The sequence below is a fragment of the Marmota monax genome, unplaced genomic scaffold (assembly GCF_021218885.2).
Source record: "Marmota monax isolate L192 unplaced genomic scaffold, Marmota_monax_Labrador192_F-V1.1 WCK01_AAM20220418_F8-fsc00040, whole genome shotgun sequence".
Classification (NCBI taxonomy): Eukaryota; Metazoa; Chordata; class Mammalia; order Rodentia; family Sciuridae; genus Marmota; species Marmota monax.
Genome location: NW_026692782.1, coordinates 14,757,448 through 14,775,071, shown reverse-complemented (window position 1 = coordinate 14,775,071; position 17,624 = coordinate 14,757,448). Strand labels below are relative to the sequence as shown.

The 17,624-nt window shown below is 37.3% G+C and overlaps 1 protein-coding gene across 2 annotated transcripts in view; it reads right to left on the bottom strand.

The window, feature by feature from the left end:
- The window catches only part of Ppp2r2a (protein phosphatase 2 regulatory subunit Balpha), a 67,404-nt gene extending 52,325 nt beyond the window's left edge, over nucleotides 1-15,079 (bottom strand). For both annotated transcript variants that reach the window (XM_046447772.1, XM_046447773.2), the window contains exons 1-2: nucleotides 14,787-15,079; nucleotides 12,938-13,012 (exon numbers count right to left, since the gene is read on the bottom strand). In XM_046447772.1, coding sequence (XP_046303728.1) covers nucleotides 12,938-13,012; nucleotides 14,787-14,793 — 82 coding nt within the window. In that variant the 5' untranslated portion in view covers nucleotides 14,794-15,079. The remainder of the gene's footprint in view (nucleotides 1-12,937; nucleotides 13,013-14,786) is intronic.
- Between the last annotated feature and the right edge of the window lie 2,545 nt (nucleotides 15,080-17,624).

Genomic DNA, 17,624 nt, shown 5'->3' with positions numbered 1-17,624 from the left:
ACCATTACGGGTATCTATTAGATTAAAAAAAAAAAAGTTAACAAAATATAAAATATTTGCTAACATTTGCTTTGTCAATAAAGAAAAAAAAGATGTATAAACTAGATTTGATTAATAAAGTCAGGAAAACCAGATGCGCAAGTAGACTGTGTGTGACACAGAAATAATGCAAGGTTTAACATTTTTTTTCTTTAGTAAATGCAGAATTTTTCCAATTGGCTCGAGAAATTCATTTTTCAGAAAAATCAGACCAGGGCCTAGGGCTGAGGCTCAGCAGTAGCACACTTGCCTGTCATTTGTGAGGCAATGGTTTCGATTCTCAGGACCATGTATAAATAAAATAAATAAAGGTCTATCAACAAATTAAAAAAATATATTTAAAAAAAGAGAATAAGAAGAAATTTATTTATTTTCAGAGATTCCTACCTCATCTATCCTCCCGATTAGTTTTTAACAGTTATTATTTTTTCAAAATCAGTACACATTTCAGCAGGTTTTGGTATAATCACAGAATTATGCAACTATCACCACCATTTAATTCCAAAACGTGGTTTCCATCACCCCTTGGGAAAAAATCCTCCTACTACTCCTAATCCTTTCCCCTCCCTCTAGTCCCCCCTGGCAAATACAAATCTACCTTTTATCCCAATAGATTCACTTATTCTGGACATTTCATATAAATGAAATCATACAATATGTGTTATGGCCTTACATGACTGGCTTCCTCACTTAGAACAGTATTTCCAAAGCTCAACTATGTTGTAACACATATTACTATTTTCTGTCTGAATAATACTGCATTGTATAAATACACTATTTTCTTTTCTGATGAAACAGTTGATAAAGCATTGGAATTGTTTCCACTTCTGGGCTATTACCAGAAAGGCTGTTTATAAACATTCATGTACTAGTATTTTCAATTTTTTAATATACATACCTAGGTGTACAATTGCTGGGTCATGTGATAATAGAACTATGTTTAACTTTTAAGGAACTGCTAAACTGTTAAAAATGGCCAGGCGCGATGGTGCGTGCCTGTAATCCCAGAGGCCGGGGAAGCTGAGCCATAGAAGAATTTTGAGTTCAAAGCTACCCTCAGCAACGGTGAGGTGCTAAGCAATCCAGTGAGACCCTGTCTCTAAATAAAACCAAAAATAGGGATGGGGATGTGGCTCAGTACCCGAGTTCAATCCCGGTACAAAAAAAAAAAAAAAGGTGGTTACGGCTGGGGATATAGCTCAGGGGTACAGTGCTTGCCTAGTATGTACAAGGTCCCAGTTCAATCTCCAGCACCAAAGGGGGGGGGGGGGGGACACAAGATTTGTAGATTATAATATTCACCTGGAGAAATTTCCAGTTATACTCCAATAATATTAATAAATTCCAACTCATAACCATTTGAAAGCACTACCTTGACTTGAAATAATGATTCATTCATCTAATCCCAAGAAACAACTAAGTATTTGTACTACAGTCTCATTTCAATATCAAGTAGCACACTAACCTATAAAAGGATCTCATAGTAGCATGGACAGGTTAATGCCAAAAGCAAAAGTGTTATGGAAAATGCTCATTTTCAACAAAATTCATTCTTTTAATATGCCTACAATGTTTTGTATTTTCTTAACATTCTCCAGAGCACTGAAAATTCAACATATACTTCTTTTCAAAGTCACTTAGTGAATAACTGAAGTTTCACCTTAGCTCTACCTCCTCCTCAGGAAAACCAGAAACAGACAAAACCAAATAGTATTTCTAAAAACTGAACACAACATAGAAACACAAAAGCATAAAAAGCACAGGGATCAATTTTACTAACTCATAACCTTAGGTTTAACAGTTGCCCAAGTTCTCTGAGCTTTAGTGTCCAACATAACATGGCAACAGCATTGCTTACTTCAAAAGGCTATTGTAAATACTATGTGCATGTATGAATATATAACAAATTCTATCATTATGTAAGGCTATTATGCACCACTAAAAAATGTGAAGGAAAAAAACCCCAAAGGCTATAAGAAATACATCTTTAATCACTCCTTATCTATAATTTCATTTAAAAGAAATGCAATGTATGTGTCAAATTTTCCTATTATCCTGATGACTTTGCTGAGTAAAACATACATAAAACAATGCACTGGTGTCCCTTTTAATATAAGAAATTTTACAGTCATGGAATGTGACTTATAAAACCCATGGAATTTTCTTATTTTAAACCAGAAACTACAAAATAAATGGAGTAAAACTTTAGTCAAAAATTTGGATTTTATCTAATCCTATCCTGGAATAGCCTATAAGATAAACTGGTGATAGTTTTCAAACAGTCTGAGATAACAGATTTGTGTCAACATCACCAATATCTACTCAAATATTCTCATATCTGGTTCTTTGATGTTCTGCCTAGAAATCTTCCTGTCCTCCCCCAATCATTTAAAGGACGTACCTACCTGTTCCTCCTTAGAACCCCAAACATGAAGTCATTGTATGACAATGGGGACATGTTCTGAGAAATGTGTCATTAGGTGATTTCATTAGTGTGCAGGCAAGAGACAACCAGGAGTTGGAGGGAAAGGGAGAGATGGCTTAAGTTTCAGTTTTGCAAAATGAAAAAGTTTTGGAGATTATATTTCGTAATAGTCTAAACAAAGTTAACACTGAGCTATACCTTTAAAGATGGTTAGGATGATGAACTTTATATTTTTATAATAAAAAATAAAGACACCAGGGAGCAAAAACTATTGTACTTAAAGAAGTGATTCTACTTCTAGAAAAAATAATTCCTCTTATGTCAAGGGGGGAAAAAAAGAGTGGGAGCAGGCAATCTCTTTACTACTATCAATTCCTGTACTAAGCACTTTTGCATGCATGCTGCATCACTTCACTAGATAGCGAATTTGACAAGATTTATGGCCTACAATAGCCTGTTTCTCTTGAAACAGAGCTTTCCCACTCTTATTAGTCAATAAGAAATACAAGATTCCTCTGTGCTACCTTATAAATTAATCTACTCTAGGCAGCTTACCTGTAGTAAGATAGAAAAAATAAAGGTAACACAAAAAGGTTTCTACTTTCAGGAAGAGCAGATCTGCAGTGAACTTAAATGGCAGGTTCTAAAAAGTTAATATTGTTCAGCTCTAACGTTGTCCCAGATCTTCGAAAATTTTACCACCAATCCCTGTTATCTACTCTAGTATCTGTATCTGCTTGTCTTTTTTTTTTTGTGTGTGTGTGTGTGTATGTGTGTGTGTGGTGCTAGGGATAGAAAACAGGGCCTTGGGCATAGGCATACTAGACAAGTATTCTCCTATGGAGCTACATCCTCAGCCCTAGCTTCTTTTAATACAGGCCACTGACGAGTTTAGTTTTCTCTGAATGAAGTATAAAATGTGCAAATGGTCCAAAATCCAACATATCATTCTAACATTTTGACCAATGAAAGAGAGCAGTTTCTAATTTAGAAAAGAGAAATCGAGAGACACTAAATCTGTCAAGTCCAATTTCTTAGAGAAGATTCATCCCTCTAATATAATATTAGGAACAGTACTACAAGATTTCTTAAAAAAGAATTCCCTCTTAGTCCCATAAAACCTATAAAATATAACCATAAAAAGTATCCTTGATTCTTCAAAATTCAGAGTCTAATAGAAGAGTTTCAGTGAGCACATAAACACAACAATAGGTTAAAGCAAAATTTCTTGAACAAGGTCATTGGTCATAAACAGTCTGAATTGTTCATGAGCTCTTTTAGACTTCAGAAGAGAAAAACTCAGTTGATAATTGAACGTTCACAGAGAATTTAATCAGCAGAAACTGGTTACAAGAATATAACCATTGGTAACTTGGCATATAGAATACTTGAAAATGATTTGCCAAGGATTCCACATATGCCAAGAGTGAAGCTTTAAATGAAATTTTAAAAAGGGTAGAAAATAGCCACAAAAAAAGTAAAATTTTAAGCAACAGTTGATAGGACAATGTTAAAATGGGAAATTCAGCAATCATTTAAAAATAGAAGTTTGCTGTACTTTAATAGGATTTACAGAGGAAAAGTAAATAAAGTCCTTTTATTAGTTTGATTATCAGAGCTGGGAAACAGTTACCATGCCAATTTTATGCCTTTCTTCCAAGACAACACATCAAATGGCTACATGCTGGGCTCAAAATACCACATAATGTCAAGGTCATCAATTTACTTACAATAACCAGAAAGCCTAGAAATGGCATTAAATCAGGATCCAACAGCATTACCTAATGCTGTTACCTGAGCAGAGATACTGTGGGAAAAAATCCTAAAAATTTTTAATGCTAAAGTGTTGGCAAATATGTTATTGGCATTTAATCTCTGTAACGGAGAGGTAAGTTTAAAAATAGGTACTTTAAAGTCCTGAAGGTATCCTTCCTCACCAAGATCAGACAAAAGAGCTTAGGGTAGATCTAATTTGGTATCTAAAAAACAGTAAGGGAAAAAGCTGAAATAATCTCTTATTTCAGGCTCCACCTTTATAGAAGGAAAGCTTTGTAGATATTCACACATGAAAGCAGTAGTGCACTATCCTGCACTTATCTTGTGGCTCGTGAGACTCCTTAAAAAGCAATCTATTTATTAACAGATCAAACTGAGAGTTATCAAATTTTGTTGATGGCAGGATCTCCCTTACACTCTTAAAATATGAGCACACGAAACGACTTTTCAAATTTTAAAATGTGGCTAAAGCGGTAGCATGCTCGCCTGGCATGCGTGCGGCCCGGGTTCGATCCTCAGCACCACATACAAAAAAAGATTAAAAAAAAAAAAATAGTAATATTCTCTACACAATACAAAAATGTTAATAAAAGTAACTATATCACTGCCCAAATACCCCCCCAAACTAGAATGCTTTACATTGTTGCAAATCTCCAACATCTGGCTTAACATAAGAAGACTCTCCTAATTGTTATTGTATTCAATAGTTGACAAGGTGTTTTGTCAGTTGTATGTAAGAAGAAAATCCAGCTTCACTCAGGTATGCAGTTGGAAAAGGAGGAATTTTTAATAGATTTTTCAGGTAGTTATGGATATCCCTTTAATACTATACTCAGCTTGACAATGATTTCTTAAACGTCTGTGGAATCTCAAAGCATGACACAACGGTCTGTAACATTAAAATCCAACAATCTTTCTTGTATTTGTTAAAATGAATGATTTTATAACATTACATGCACTGATCAACTGTACAACACTGATTCGCTGAGTAATGCAGGTTTTCCAAATGTTGACACATTATATTACACAGTGTCTAAAACTGTATTTATTAATATTACTACCGATTTAATCGGAAGTATTAGGAAGCCCTCAATATCCCCATGACAGATATATATTTTCCAAAACTGTTGCCTGAAAGTTCAAATTTTATAGTGACAATAAACATTGATCAGTAAAGCAACAGGTCATCTGTTCATTTGAGAAAATGAATGCCAAATCTCCAGGTCAGAATAACCAGATTTGAAAGCCCCCAAAAACAGGGTTCCATGGAAAGAGCTGTTAGTTCATTTCAAAACTCAGAACAGCTGCATTGACACCCCTCCTCCAGACAATCACTCACTATACACTGCTCCATCACTGGAGGTATGCTTTCCATTGTCACAACAGACATGCCTAAATTGAGAATTAACAGCTTTTACTGCTTCACTAAAGACATTCTTAAGTAAAAATCAATGTTTTTTAACTGCTAGTATATGGCAATAATGATGATCATGACTACTGGCACTGTCTGGAGCCACTACCTGATTAATCGGAACATGTCTATGAGTTTACCCACATGGCTTTTTCACCATTGCTCCAAATGTCAGCACAGTAAAAAAGGCAAATATCATCTTAGTATCATTATGAAAACAGTTTTGTCTTTGAAGATCTTTTGAATGAGTTTAAGGGTTGCTGGACAACACACAGAGAACTACTGGACTAAATGATATTTACCTTGACAGTAGCTACACACTCTGACCAAAAAAATTCATATGTATAACCACATACAACACAATTTTGCATAAAACTTCAGAAGGTCCTAAAGTCCTTATAACCCACTTATAGCACATCTCAGTTTACAAATGTCATTAGCAAGCCAGGCATGGAGGCATACTCCTATAATCCCAGCAGCTAGGGAGGCTGAGGCAGGAGAATCTCAAGTTCAAAGTCAGCTTCAGCCAACTTAGCAAAACCCTATCTCAAAATACAAAATAAAAAAAGGCTAGGGCTGTAGCTCAGTGTACAGCACTTGTCTAGCATGTGCAAGGGAATGCCCTGGTTCAATCCCCAACACTGGGGTGGGAGTGGGGTGGGGGGACCTAGTAGGGATTACAGCTAAACTCTATTAGGGGTTGGGATTTGGCTCAGAGGTAGAGCGCTCGCCTAGCATGCATGAAGCACTGGGTTCGATCTACTGACTTACCCTCAGTGCCCAAATCTATTTTATTTTATAAAATAAAATAAAAATATTGTTTCCACCTATAACTAAAAAATAATTTAAAAAAACTAAACTCTATTATAAACCAGTCATATTCGAGCAACCTCACACACTTTCACGTGAATATATTTCAAGTGCTGAAATAAATTATATGAAAAAAATTAAGATTTGAGATAGATCCCAGCTTTACTACCTGCACAAGTTAATAAATTAACCTTCTCAATAATGTCTACTTAATTATGTGAATATCACTGAATGAATACTTAAAAAGCACCTGAAACACTGCCTGGTATATGAGTAAGTACTCAAAAATGCTAGCTTCTGTGATTACTTAACACAGCCATGCCATGCCATCTCATCCTGATACTGACTATACAGCAGGGCATTTATACAAAATCTAATCTGTGCTCAGGCTTTCACCTGTATTTCCTTAGTCTAAGGAAGCAACTTGTTTAATTTCCATCAACACATCAGATAAGGGAAAAGACATTACAACAGAGGATATTAGCTAAAACATATACCTCCAATCTCCAATTTTTCCATTAAAGAACATAAGAAACTTAAAATGTAGGTACCTTTCTTCCAAATCAACTTTAAATAAGGCACTTTTATGTGCAAATATGAGAACCTCCTTTATTGATAAAATAAATTCTTTGATTTGAAGGATCTCATTGTCATTGCACTTATTCCAGTTTTCAGAGACTTGACTAATTCCAAGTTTAATTTACTGTTAGGAGTATTGAATACTGAAAGCTTAATTTTAAGTGTTTTCATAACTTGAAACAAAATACCAGTTAATATGCTTTCGATCACCATTCCTTTGAATTTTTTTAAAATATATATTTTTTAGTTGTAGGTGAACACAATACCTTTATTTTTATGTGGTGCTGAGACTTGAACCCAGTGCCTCACATGTGACAGGCAAGTGCTCTACCACTGACCTACAACACCAGCCCCTTAAGTTTTTATTAGTAAGGAAATGGGAGAAAACTTAGTATCTTAAAATAAGGAAACTGTTCAATACTACATAAATACTGTCACTGATATTATTTAATGGACAAATTTACACTTATTTAAGTGACTACATTGAGTGTGGTCTACTAGACTTAAATCAGAAGTAAAGCTGTATTAAAGGAAGAGTGTGATAGCAAACAAAAGAGTGTTAAAAAAGGCCTCTGCCATAGGTCACTGGGTTTTGGAATACAACTGATAATGCCATTACTTTAAAAAACACCGTGGTTTCTACCATTTTCTACTGACTTACCCTCAGTGCCCACATCTAACATGCAAACTACACTAAAAAGCACAGAAGAGAAATAATCTCAAATTCTGTTTATGTTGTAACATTAAACATATGGAATGAATCTAAAAGCCATTAAATTTGTGATACCCTAATAATTATCTGTTTCTCAAAATTTTACATATGTCCTTATTTGGGGTCCATTTAGACTTTACCATTTAAAAAATATTTTCTAAGAACTCATCCACAAGTCTAAATCCTACCAAAAATATGCAGGAAGCAAAGAGGGGAAAAGATACATCTGCAACCAAGTTCCATAAAAATCAGACTTCATGTAATTAAAAATCATGCCCTAAAATAATTTCCCATAAAAGAAAGTTTGTGGGGGTTGCAGTTGTGGCTCTGTGGTAGACAGCTTGCCTAGTATGTATAAGGCACTGGGTTTGATTCTCAGCACCACAAATAAATAAATAAAGGTCCAACAACAACTAATAAAAAATGTTTTTTTTAAAAAAGGAAAGTTTTTAAGACTATAAAATATGAAAATGAGAGATTCTATGTTAACATTAAAATAACGTTTTGTACAAACATTACAATATACTAATACCACTTTCCAGATCACAACAGCCCTAAGGTCCTCCCCAGCCCTTCTTAATCACAACTCCCTCCCACCCAATTAAAGGTAACCCCTACACCGACTTTACTGGGGACTTACTGGGGACTGAACTACATTCCCAGCCCTTTTTTTCCCCCCACATTTATTTATTGGTACATTACAGTTGAAAACACTGATAGGATTTGTTACATACACACAATATACAATATAACAATATAATTTGGACAATATCACAGCCCTTTTTATTTTTGAGACATGGTCTCACTAAGTTGCTAAGGCTGGGCTGGAACCTGTAATTCCCCTGCTGAGGTGGAAGACAGGTTATGAGTATGTGCCACCACGCCCAGTTACACTGGCTTTTATAGTAATTATTTCATGGCTTTACATTATATGTTTTTTGTTTGGTTTTTACCAGATTCATGCATGTCTCTAAACCTACAACTTAGCTCTGAATATTTTTGAACTTTTTTACTAATGCAGAAAATAAGTACAAACACACTCCCATAATCTGTTTCCTTCACTTTGGCCATGAAAAATTTTAATAGCCTTTTAAAGACAATACCCCAATTTCTCTACACTCCAAGGACTCTCCCTTATTTGCTATAAACATTCAAGTAGTAATAATAAGTTGCCAAAACCTTTAAGGCTCTCATTATGTGGTGTGTACTATTCATGTTTTATGTGTATAAACTCATTTAATCACCAAAATAACACGGATAGGTTTTAATGTTATGCACACTTAATAATTGGGGAAAATAAGCACAAAGAGATGAATTAACTTGCCTAAGATCATACTTCAAGTGATGGGGAGCATTCAAACTATGTTGCCTCGAATCCAAGTCTATGTTTTTACCATGATATGAAAGCTATTAATAAAGGAAAATTAAAATCTTACTGGGGCTGGGGTTGTGGCTCAGTAGAAGAGTACTTATGTAGCACACATGAAACACTGGGTTCTATCCTCAGCACCACATAAAAATAAATAAAAGAAAGGTACTGCATCCATCTACAACTAAAAAACTTTTTAAAAATAACATTTGTTGGGCTGGGAATGTAGCTCAGTTGGTAGAGTGCTTGCCTCCCATGCATAAGGCCTTGGGTTCAATCCCCAGAACCATGAAAAAAAAAAAAAAATGCTATCATTAAAATTAAAATAAAAACTGTATGACAAGAGAATATCAGAGTAAGAGAGATTTTAGTGTCTCATCCTCCTCCCAAACAGTTTAGGAGCTATACCAAAGATAATCTACTTTGGGTACATGCCTGTAAAGACATATATAAGACAAGAATTCCAACATAGTTGTTAAATGTCCTATAATGAACTATATGGGCTAATGTTAAGTTCTGTCTTAGCTCTGTAATTTACTTAATAAAAAATTCTGGGCCTTGAATAAGTAAAGATTTATTTTTAAATTAAGGCCTCTATTAAGTTCAACATCTCAACACAACCTCAATAGTAATAAGGTTACTACTGAGCTGGTCCTTTCTGAGACATGTTTGAGAACTACAGTATAATCAACAGCAGTTTCTAATCCAGTCCTGTTATTTTATGTCTAAGCACACAGGAACCCAGAGGAGTACTTATCCAGAATGATATACACTAGTTTGTGGTAGTACTAGGGAAAAAGTCCAAGGTCTTCTGACTTTTTTGTTTTCATACAGAGATATATATATATATATAAAAATATAAATATATATATCAGCAATCTAGTTACAAAGGCTGCCAAGTAAGTAAAGCCACCATTGCGAAAAATACTTCTCAATAACTGCGCCTTTCACCCATTTTCTTTCCTTTTCAGACAAAATCTAATAACGGTAGTATTGAGATTCCTTTATTCAACAAGTATTCTACACTTACTATGTGCCCAGCATTGTTCTAGGCACAGCAGTTTACGCAGGATATTCTGCATAGAACATGAAAATAATTAGTCCAGCATTAAGTTTACAGTGCAAAATTTGGGGTATGAAATACACCTATGTAACAAAATACCCGAAAGAAAAATTTTAATTTCCAAAAGAGGTAATTAAATAAAAGGGTTGTGGGCATAATTTGAAGAATAACTAGAACTATGATAAGAGAAGAACTGTAGGATAATATCAGGCATAACAAGGAGAGAATGGCAAAAAACAAAGAACGGACATAAGAGTGTATAGGACTTGCTTGATGAACAGTAGCTAGTTAGTTCAACTGTTAGCCATGGTAGGAGGCATTCTGAAGAAATATTGCACATTCTAGGCTAAAATATTCAAATTTAGTTTTAATTCAGTGAATACAGTGATCCACTGAAGATTTGGGGGGAAAATTGACAAAACTGGGACTGCATTTAAGATTGACTTAGAACAAGGAAAGAGTCTGTGTTTTTACCACCTTATGAAAGTTATCAATGAAGGAAAAATATAAAATCTAACACTGATGGGACTGGGGTTGTGGCTCAGAGGTAGAGTACTAGATAATTAGTCCAGCTCTAGAGATAATATGAGACTGAACAAAGGTAAAAGCAGGTATGAAAAGCATTACAGAAGGAAAAATGGTATGTCCTGCAATTGATTGCAGAAGAGGAGAAAGAAATGTGGATGGAGCCTGATGGGAAAAAACTAAGATACAATGATACAGATACAGATAATCTAAGCTATAGGCTGATCTAGATATAACCTATGTATCGTCTAAATTTAAGGGGAAAAAACATTAAAAATCTTATTCTACGTCAGAAAAGCAAAACTTTCTAGTAATATAAACAAAAATGATTTGCAAACTTAGTATAAAAATACTCAAAATTAAAGCAGTGTAATTTGAAAATTGCATGCTCTTCATACATAACATACTTGCAAAGATATACATAAGCCATGTTTTTATTTTTACTAAAATACACATAGCAAGCCTTGGCATTTTAAAAGGCTAGGTATACACTATACATTGCAATAATATTTAACAACCTCAGAAAATTATTTAATGATCAGTAGCAAAATGTAGCTCCTAAGTGTTAGCAAACAAGAACTATAACTGATCCATTATGTAATCACAAACTATCAACTGGCTCAGTTAGGTAACTGATGTTCAGAGTTTGGAAAATCAATTTCTTCTGATTACATAAAATCCATATGGTTTTTCTGCCTAATAGTTAATAAACTGAGCTCCTCAAGAGTAGAGTTTGTGTTCTAGATGCTCTAGATCCTTAGTGCTGAACACTTAAAGAGACCTTTGATAAACGGAATAAACAAAATTCATCCAAGGAATGTTTTCCAAGTATATACCACTTTCATAACTTGGTGAGTATTACACAACAGCAAAGAACTAAAATCCAATAGTAAGTGCCTACTATTCAACAGGTATTGGGAATTACAAAATGACGAATACATTCCTCCTCCCTTGAATTTGGGATTTCTTTATCCTAACAAGTCAAAAACCATGGGCTTCAACAGAAAACCTTGACTCACACTATATGTGTGACCATCAGTGAGTCTCTTGACTTCTTTAAGCTTCTGGTTTCTCATCTGAAAGAATGGAGAGGATCCAACAGAAAAGAAAGATGGGAGAACAGTATTATGTATGTCAGTTGGCTTTCTACAGCATTTGCCACACTCTGATCAGACACTTCATGAGGAATGATACTGACATAGCAAATACAAGCATTTGGCTGGCTCAACACAAAGCCACCACACCATCCTACCACCACCTGGAAAAACCCTCAAAACAAACAGAACTCCACACTTGTAGGCTAGAACTAGGATTTTGGTATAAGAACAATATAATCTAGAAAAAGAGTATACAAATTTTCACTAGACCAATTTTTAAAAATCAAAAATATGTTACAATTTCTCTGACTTTTGTTTGGAAAACTCCTACTATAATTCAAGACACAGAATACCATTAAAACAGAAACTTTAAATAGTATTTTTGAACAAGGAAGTAATATAACTACTACATTGGAAATAATGCCTCCACCACCTCAAACATTCATTGAAAACAGTTTCAAAAATTTTGATCAACTTTTGAAATAAATTAATAAAACTTGGGGGGATTTATTCAACTGATCAGTTTTTAACTGTCCAAGAAAATAGTATATTTCCCAGAAGACAAGCCATATATTCCCACCATTTCCTCAACTACCTAAAAGAATCCTCACAAGAACAAATAATTCAAGCCAGCATTTCTTCACAGAACAGCCAACTAATACCACACTCCCAAAGTACAAAAAGTTCAAAAGAACCTAAAAATCTTCCCATAAATAAAAAGTACTACCAAGAATGTTTCTAAGTTTGATGGCATCTACTTCCACTTAATTATCCAAAGACAACAAACATGAAAATCCACCATCTTTTATTTGTTATGTGGAATTTATATGACAAGGAAATCTCTATCCTATTAACTTCAGAGCTTTCTTAACAACAGTTTTGTGTGTGTGTGTGTGTGTGTAAATAAATAATTTACTGCTTCCATTTCAAGTCAGGATAAAAGTAATTTTTTAAAGGCACAAATAAAAAAGTTAAGACTATCTTCCAGAAAGATGACTTTTAAAACTTCTTTCATTTCTTGTGCAATAAACACAAAATATTCTTAAACTACAACAGGCTCAGGTTCAAATCTTTCAGTAATCAAGATTAAGATTCTATATTCAAATTTTACATTATTAAACACTTTCTTACCTTCTGCTACATCATCATCAACTGCTCCTTTCACCTGAGAAAAACACCATTGAATATCATTCCCTCCTCCAGCTCCTGGAAAAAGAAAACATACCAATTAAATTGAGTTCAGTTCATGTTTACTCTCATAAACAGAGAGATAGTATCCATGGTTGGCATGATCCTAACAGCCTAGTACTGCCCACACAACCACCACCAAGCACACCAATTTGGAAAACTCCCCAATAATTGGAAGTGCATTAAAAACAAGATTCCAAGTATGAAATATTTAAAGGCGTACATTCTATTGTTATTGTACATATGTTCAAAACTTCTCTTCCACTTTCCCTTCTCCTTGAATACAGAGGAGTCTTACATTCAAGCAAGACCTACCAGAAAAAAAGTAAATACCAAAGTTAGAGTTTTTCTTTAATGTACAAAAAGCCTGCAGAAGCATTATTAAAGTTAAAATACCATGAAACACAGAACGAAGAGAAAACTTCGGAAACATTACTTTCTTATTGTGGAGTAATGATTCATATGAACCCTATTGCCCAAAACCTGCACACCACAAACATAACACCCATTTCTTTGCATTCATTACCAGCAAATCACTGGCTCCAAACAGAGGAAAAGGAACAGAAATGAATGCAGAAGAGACTGTCAAAGGAAACTTGTTCTGCTTTCCCTTCATCCTTCAGAATCCAAAGACCTGGCAAAGAATTCTTTTCGCTAATTTATCATCATCTTGTGCAAAACAATTTTAATTCATTTAGTTATTCAACAAGGTCAAAGAGTAATTTGTTTATAGCAAACTGTAAATCAATTCATCATGTTAACTTTTGTAAAGGTTCCATTATCTATCTAAATACTACAAAAAGCAGAGAAAGTTAGTTTAATATCGATTTCACTTTAAGCTTTATAGAAAAAATGGTGAAAATGTCCAGGATCTATGAAGGATGAAACTAAACTAAACCTATAATTGATTCAACTAGTTAAAGGAAGACATTGGCCAAAAATATACAAAAATAATCCTCAAAGCGATTACCTCCTCTTCCTTCAACCTTATTCCTTGCTAAATATTTCCAACCTGGTTTTCTCTACACCGTTTTTTTTTTTTTTTTTTTGCGAGGTTTAACGAAATCTCTCCTTCAGGCTATTTATATCACTGAACTCCACAACTATTTTAACTAACTCTACCAAACCCTTTTGGGAAAAGGACATTTGCACAAAAGCTAACATGCAAAACGCAAAGTTTAAACTACGTCCTTCGTGCAACTCGCTGTATGTTAAAGGCCTTGCACCCTTTGGTCATAAAGGATAAGGGGAAAAAAGGGGGGGGGATGGTTCGCAGCAAAAAAAATTCCCCCTCAAAATAGAGAGGAACCCACCGTGGGAGGAAAATACGTACATGCCTCCATTGTATTTTAACTTGTAAAGCGTTCTTCCTTCTCAGTGTAGAATATATTTGTCTATAAACCCAAGGAGGCTTGCAGCCGGGGGGGAAAATAGGAATTATACGAAGGAAGATCCGCAAAAAGAGCTGGGGGCAGGGTGGCAGAGGATACGCCGGGCTCCCGAGCCGTGGGGACAAATCTGCACGCCCCACCCACGCCTCACCCCACCGCCGCCGGCACACACCCCACCCCCACCCACGCCCATGCCAAGGTTCCAACCCTCGTTTTCAAAGCCGTTCCCACCTCCCGCCGACCAGCGCCTCCCCGCCCCCACCCCACCCCGCTTGACCAATTCCCCGAAATCTGAGGGGCGCCGGTGGCTGCACGAGAGGCGCGGCGGTCGCTAGGGGGTGATGGAGGGAGGAGGGAGGAAGCGGCGCCTTGTCAGCGGGCGAGGGCGATTTCTCCTTTACCTGCCATGTTGCACAGCAAATGGTGACCCTGCTGAGTTGCTCCGGGTCTCCGCTTCCTGAACTCACCCCCCTCACCTGGGGATGGGGGGGTAGAGAGGGCGGATGGCGGCGGATGGCACCTGTGGGGGGAGGGGGCGGGGGCCGGGGGAGAAGGAAGGAGGGGCGGGCAAACCAGCCAGCGGGATGGTGGGTTTCACTCTGGGGCTTCCCCGTTCGTGCTCCTTCTCCCGCAGCGGCGGAGGCTACGACAGCGACGGCGGCGGCGGCAGCGGCAGGCGACTCCACTTTCAAAATGGCGCCGGCTGGCCTGGCCAGTGACGTCACCCGGAGGCGGAGCCGCAGGCTGGGCGGAGGGGGCGGGGAGCGGCCGCGCGGGCTCCAGGCCACGCCCCCTTCCTGCCGCGCTCTGGACCCGCCCCCTGCGTCCCCGCCTCCCCGCCTGTGCCGCGCCCCGGCCTGCGAAGCTGGTAGCTTTTTGCGGTTCCTGCTCTCCGCTCACTGCTGGAACTGGTCCGCTGCTGGTCCGCACCTCCGCACGCTGTCCCAAGACCTCGCGCAGTGCCGGAACCTGGAGCGGCCTCAGCTATCCAGTTAACGTGCTCGCCCGCGGGCTCCGTGGGACCCTGAGTCTTTTTAGAGAATACCCGTATTGCTCCTTGAGAAAATGACGCTACGGGTGAGCCCCGAAGCCACTGCCAAAAGGGACTGTGGTGCAGACTCGCTGCCCGGCCAAGGTGAAAGTTCACAGAACTTAAAGGACTTAGCTGGGCTGATTCCATCTGGGTGAATTAAATTACCTTTCATGGGCTCCGGGAATCAAAGCGAGAGTCTCTGGCAACGGCAAGCAATAAGAATGGCTCCTAAGAGAAAACTGGGTTTGTTATGAGCAGTCTGGCTGAAGAAGTGGCCCAGGTCTGTCCAGCTAAAAGTGGTAAAATCAGCAGTTAAGACCTGGGCCCTGAAGCGAGGCTGCTAATTGCTGACTTCAGGGTCTGTGAGATAACAATCCCAGTGGTTGAAATGACTTAATCTGAGTACACGATAAGTGCCAACATTACTAGATTTGGAGTCAAAGAATCTGCAATAGAATTAAGAGTAAAAGGTGGTAAAAATACGAGACATTGGCCAACATGGGATGTGCACTTGGTTGAAAGTTGCTCTAATGGTGCAGCTACTGTAAACTTTACATATCTCATTTAATCTCCACAATACCATGAAACAGATAACCACGTTTTACACACTTGCAAAACATTTTCAGAAACATTCAGAATTTGACCTTGAAGCTGAATGGAGTGATAAAGGCATTCAGAGACCAAGAAGATGAAGTTTTAAGATATTTACACCTTTCCATTATCCGCACTTGCCACCTTATTCTCCATCCCCAGAATTTTTCAACTGTGAAACAATTTTTATGATTCCTCCACAAGAAACAGCTGTACTTTTTTGTCCCATGAATATTTTATTGGTTTTTCCCCCAGCCTTTCTTGCCACCCTTTCCATTTCCTTTGCTGGTTTCTCCTGTTGGGCCACCCTTTAAATGTTAGGGTGATCTGTTTCCATGGCCCCTGCCCTGGGCACCCTTCTCTAACTACTCATTTTCCTGGTCAACTTCATTTGGTCTTACATATGCAAATACCATATATAATACCAGTTATATACCAGTCATTGCCAATTTTAGATCTCCAGAGTTGCGCTCACCCTGGAACTGCAGTCTTACACTTCTGCCTGCCCACTTAACATTTCTGCAGGTGTCCAATAAGCATTTCAAACATGTCAGAACACACATGTTGCTTTCATACCCACTCCATACCATGGCTGATGCTGTCCCTCTCCCTGAAACACTGTTCACCTGCCACCTTTGTCCCAACACACCCATCATTCTTTCCTTCCTGGGCCAATAAAATTGATTCTTTAAACAACAACAACCCCAGCAGCAGCAGCAGCAAACAGTTTGAAGGAGAGGTACAAAAGATTAAGGACAGACTTTAAAATTAAAAGTTAAAAAGTAAAAAACCCAATTTGGACGTAACTTCCTCCAGGAAGATTTCTCTGTCATTTTTTCTTATTCCCTACTCACTTAAGCTGGGTTGGATGCCCTTACTTAAAAGACTTATAAAATCTAATGCACTTCTCCCTTTCTGGACCTGTTAAAATGATCTAAAAACATGTATGTTGTTATTCTGAATTGGTTGAGGGTAGGAAAAATGTCATTCATCTCCATTCTCCAGCTACATAATTTGTTGTATTAATGAATGAATAAATAAATCTCTCTGGCTTGGGAAGAAAATGACTGAAATGTAGGCTCCTTAAAGCTTGCCATATCATAACCGTTTTCACTCACCCTTCTTAACTCTGAAAGAAAGAGGCATTTTACAAATGATCTTGATCATCTCATCTGCATTTATTAGGCAGCAGTTGGTTAAATATGTAAGTTGCTTATATATAGGTTTGTTCCAGTTACTTCTAACTGGGTACTTCTAATTGGGTTTTTGTCCCTTGAACATTTTTTTTTTTTTTTTTTTTGGTGCTGGGATTGAACCCAGGGCCTTGTGCATGCGAAGCAAGCACTCTAACAAATGAGCTATGCCCCAGCCCCCTTAAACAAATTTTTTTAACAGGATTCCATAGGACATGCATTCATCCACATGCTATAATGCAAGCTTTATTTCATGTGAGGCTCTAGCTATAACCTAAACACAGGACCACATGGAAGACACACAAAATAATGGTTTCCTGCAGAACTGGGCTCCATTTAGGCACATCAAGGGGAAAGTCCCTGTGGATTTTCCTGGTGAGATCCAGGAGCACTTGTAAATCTCGGTGATATTCTGCTTGGGT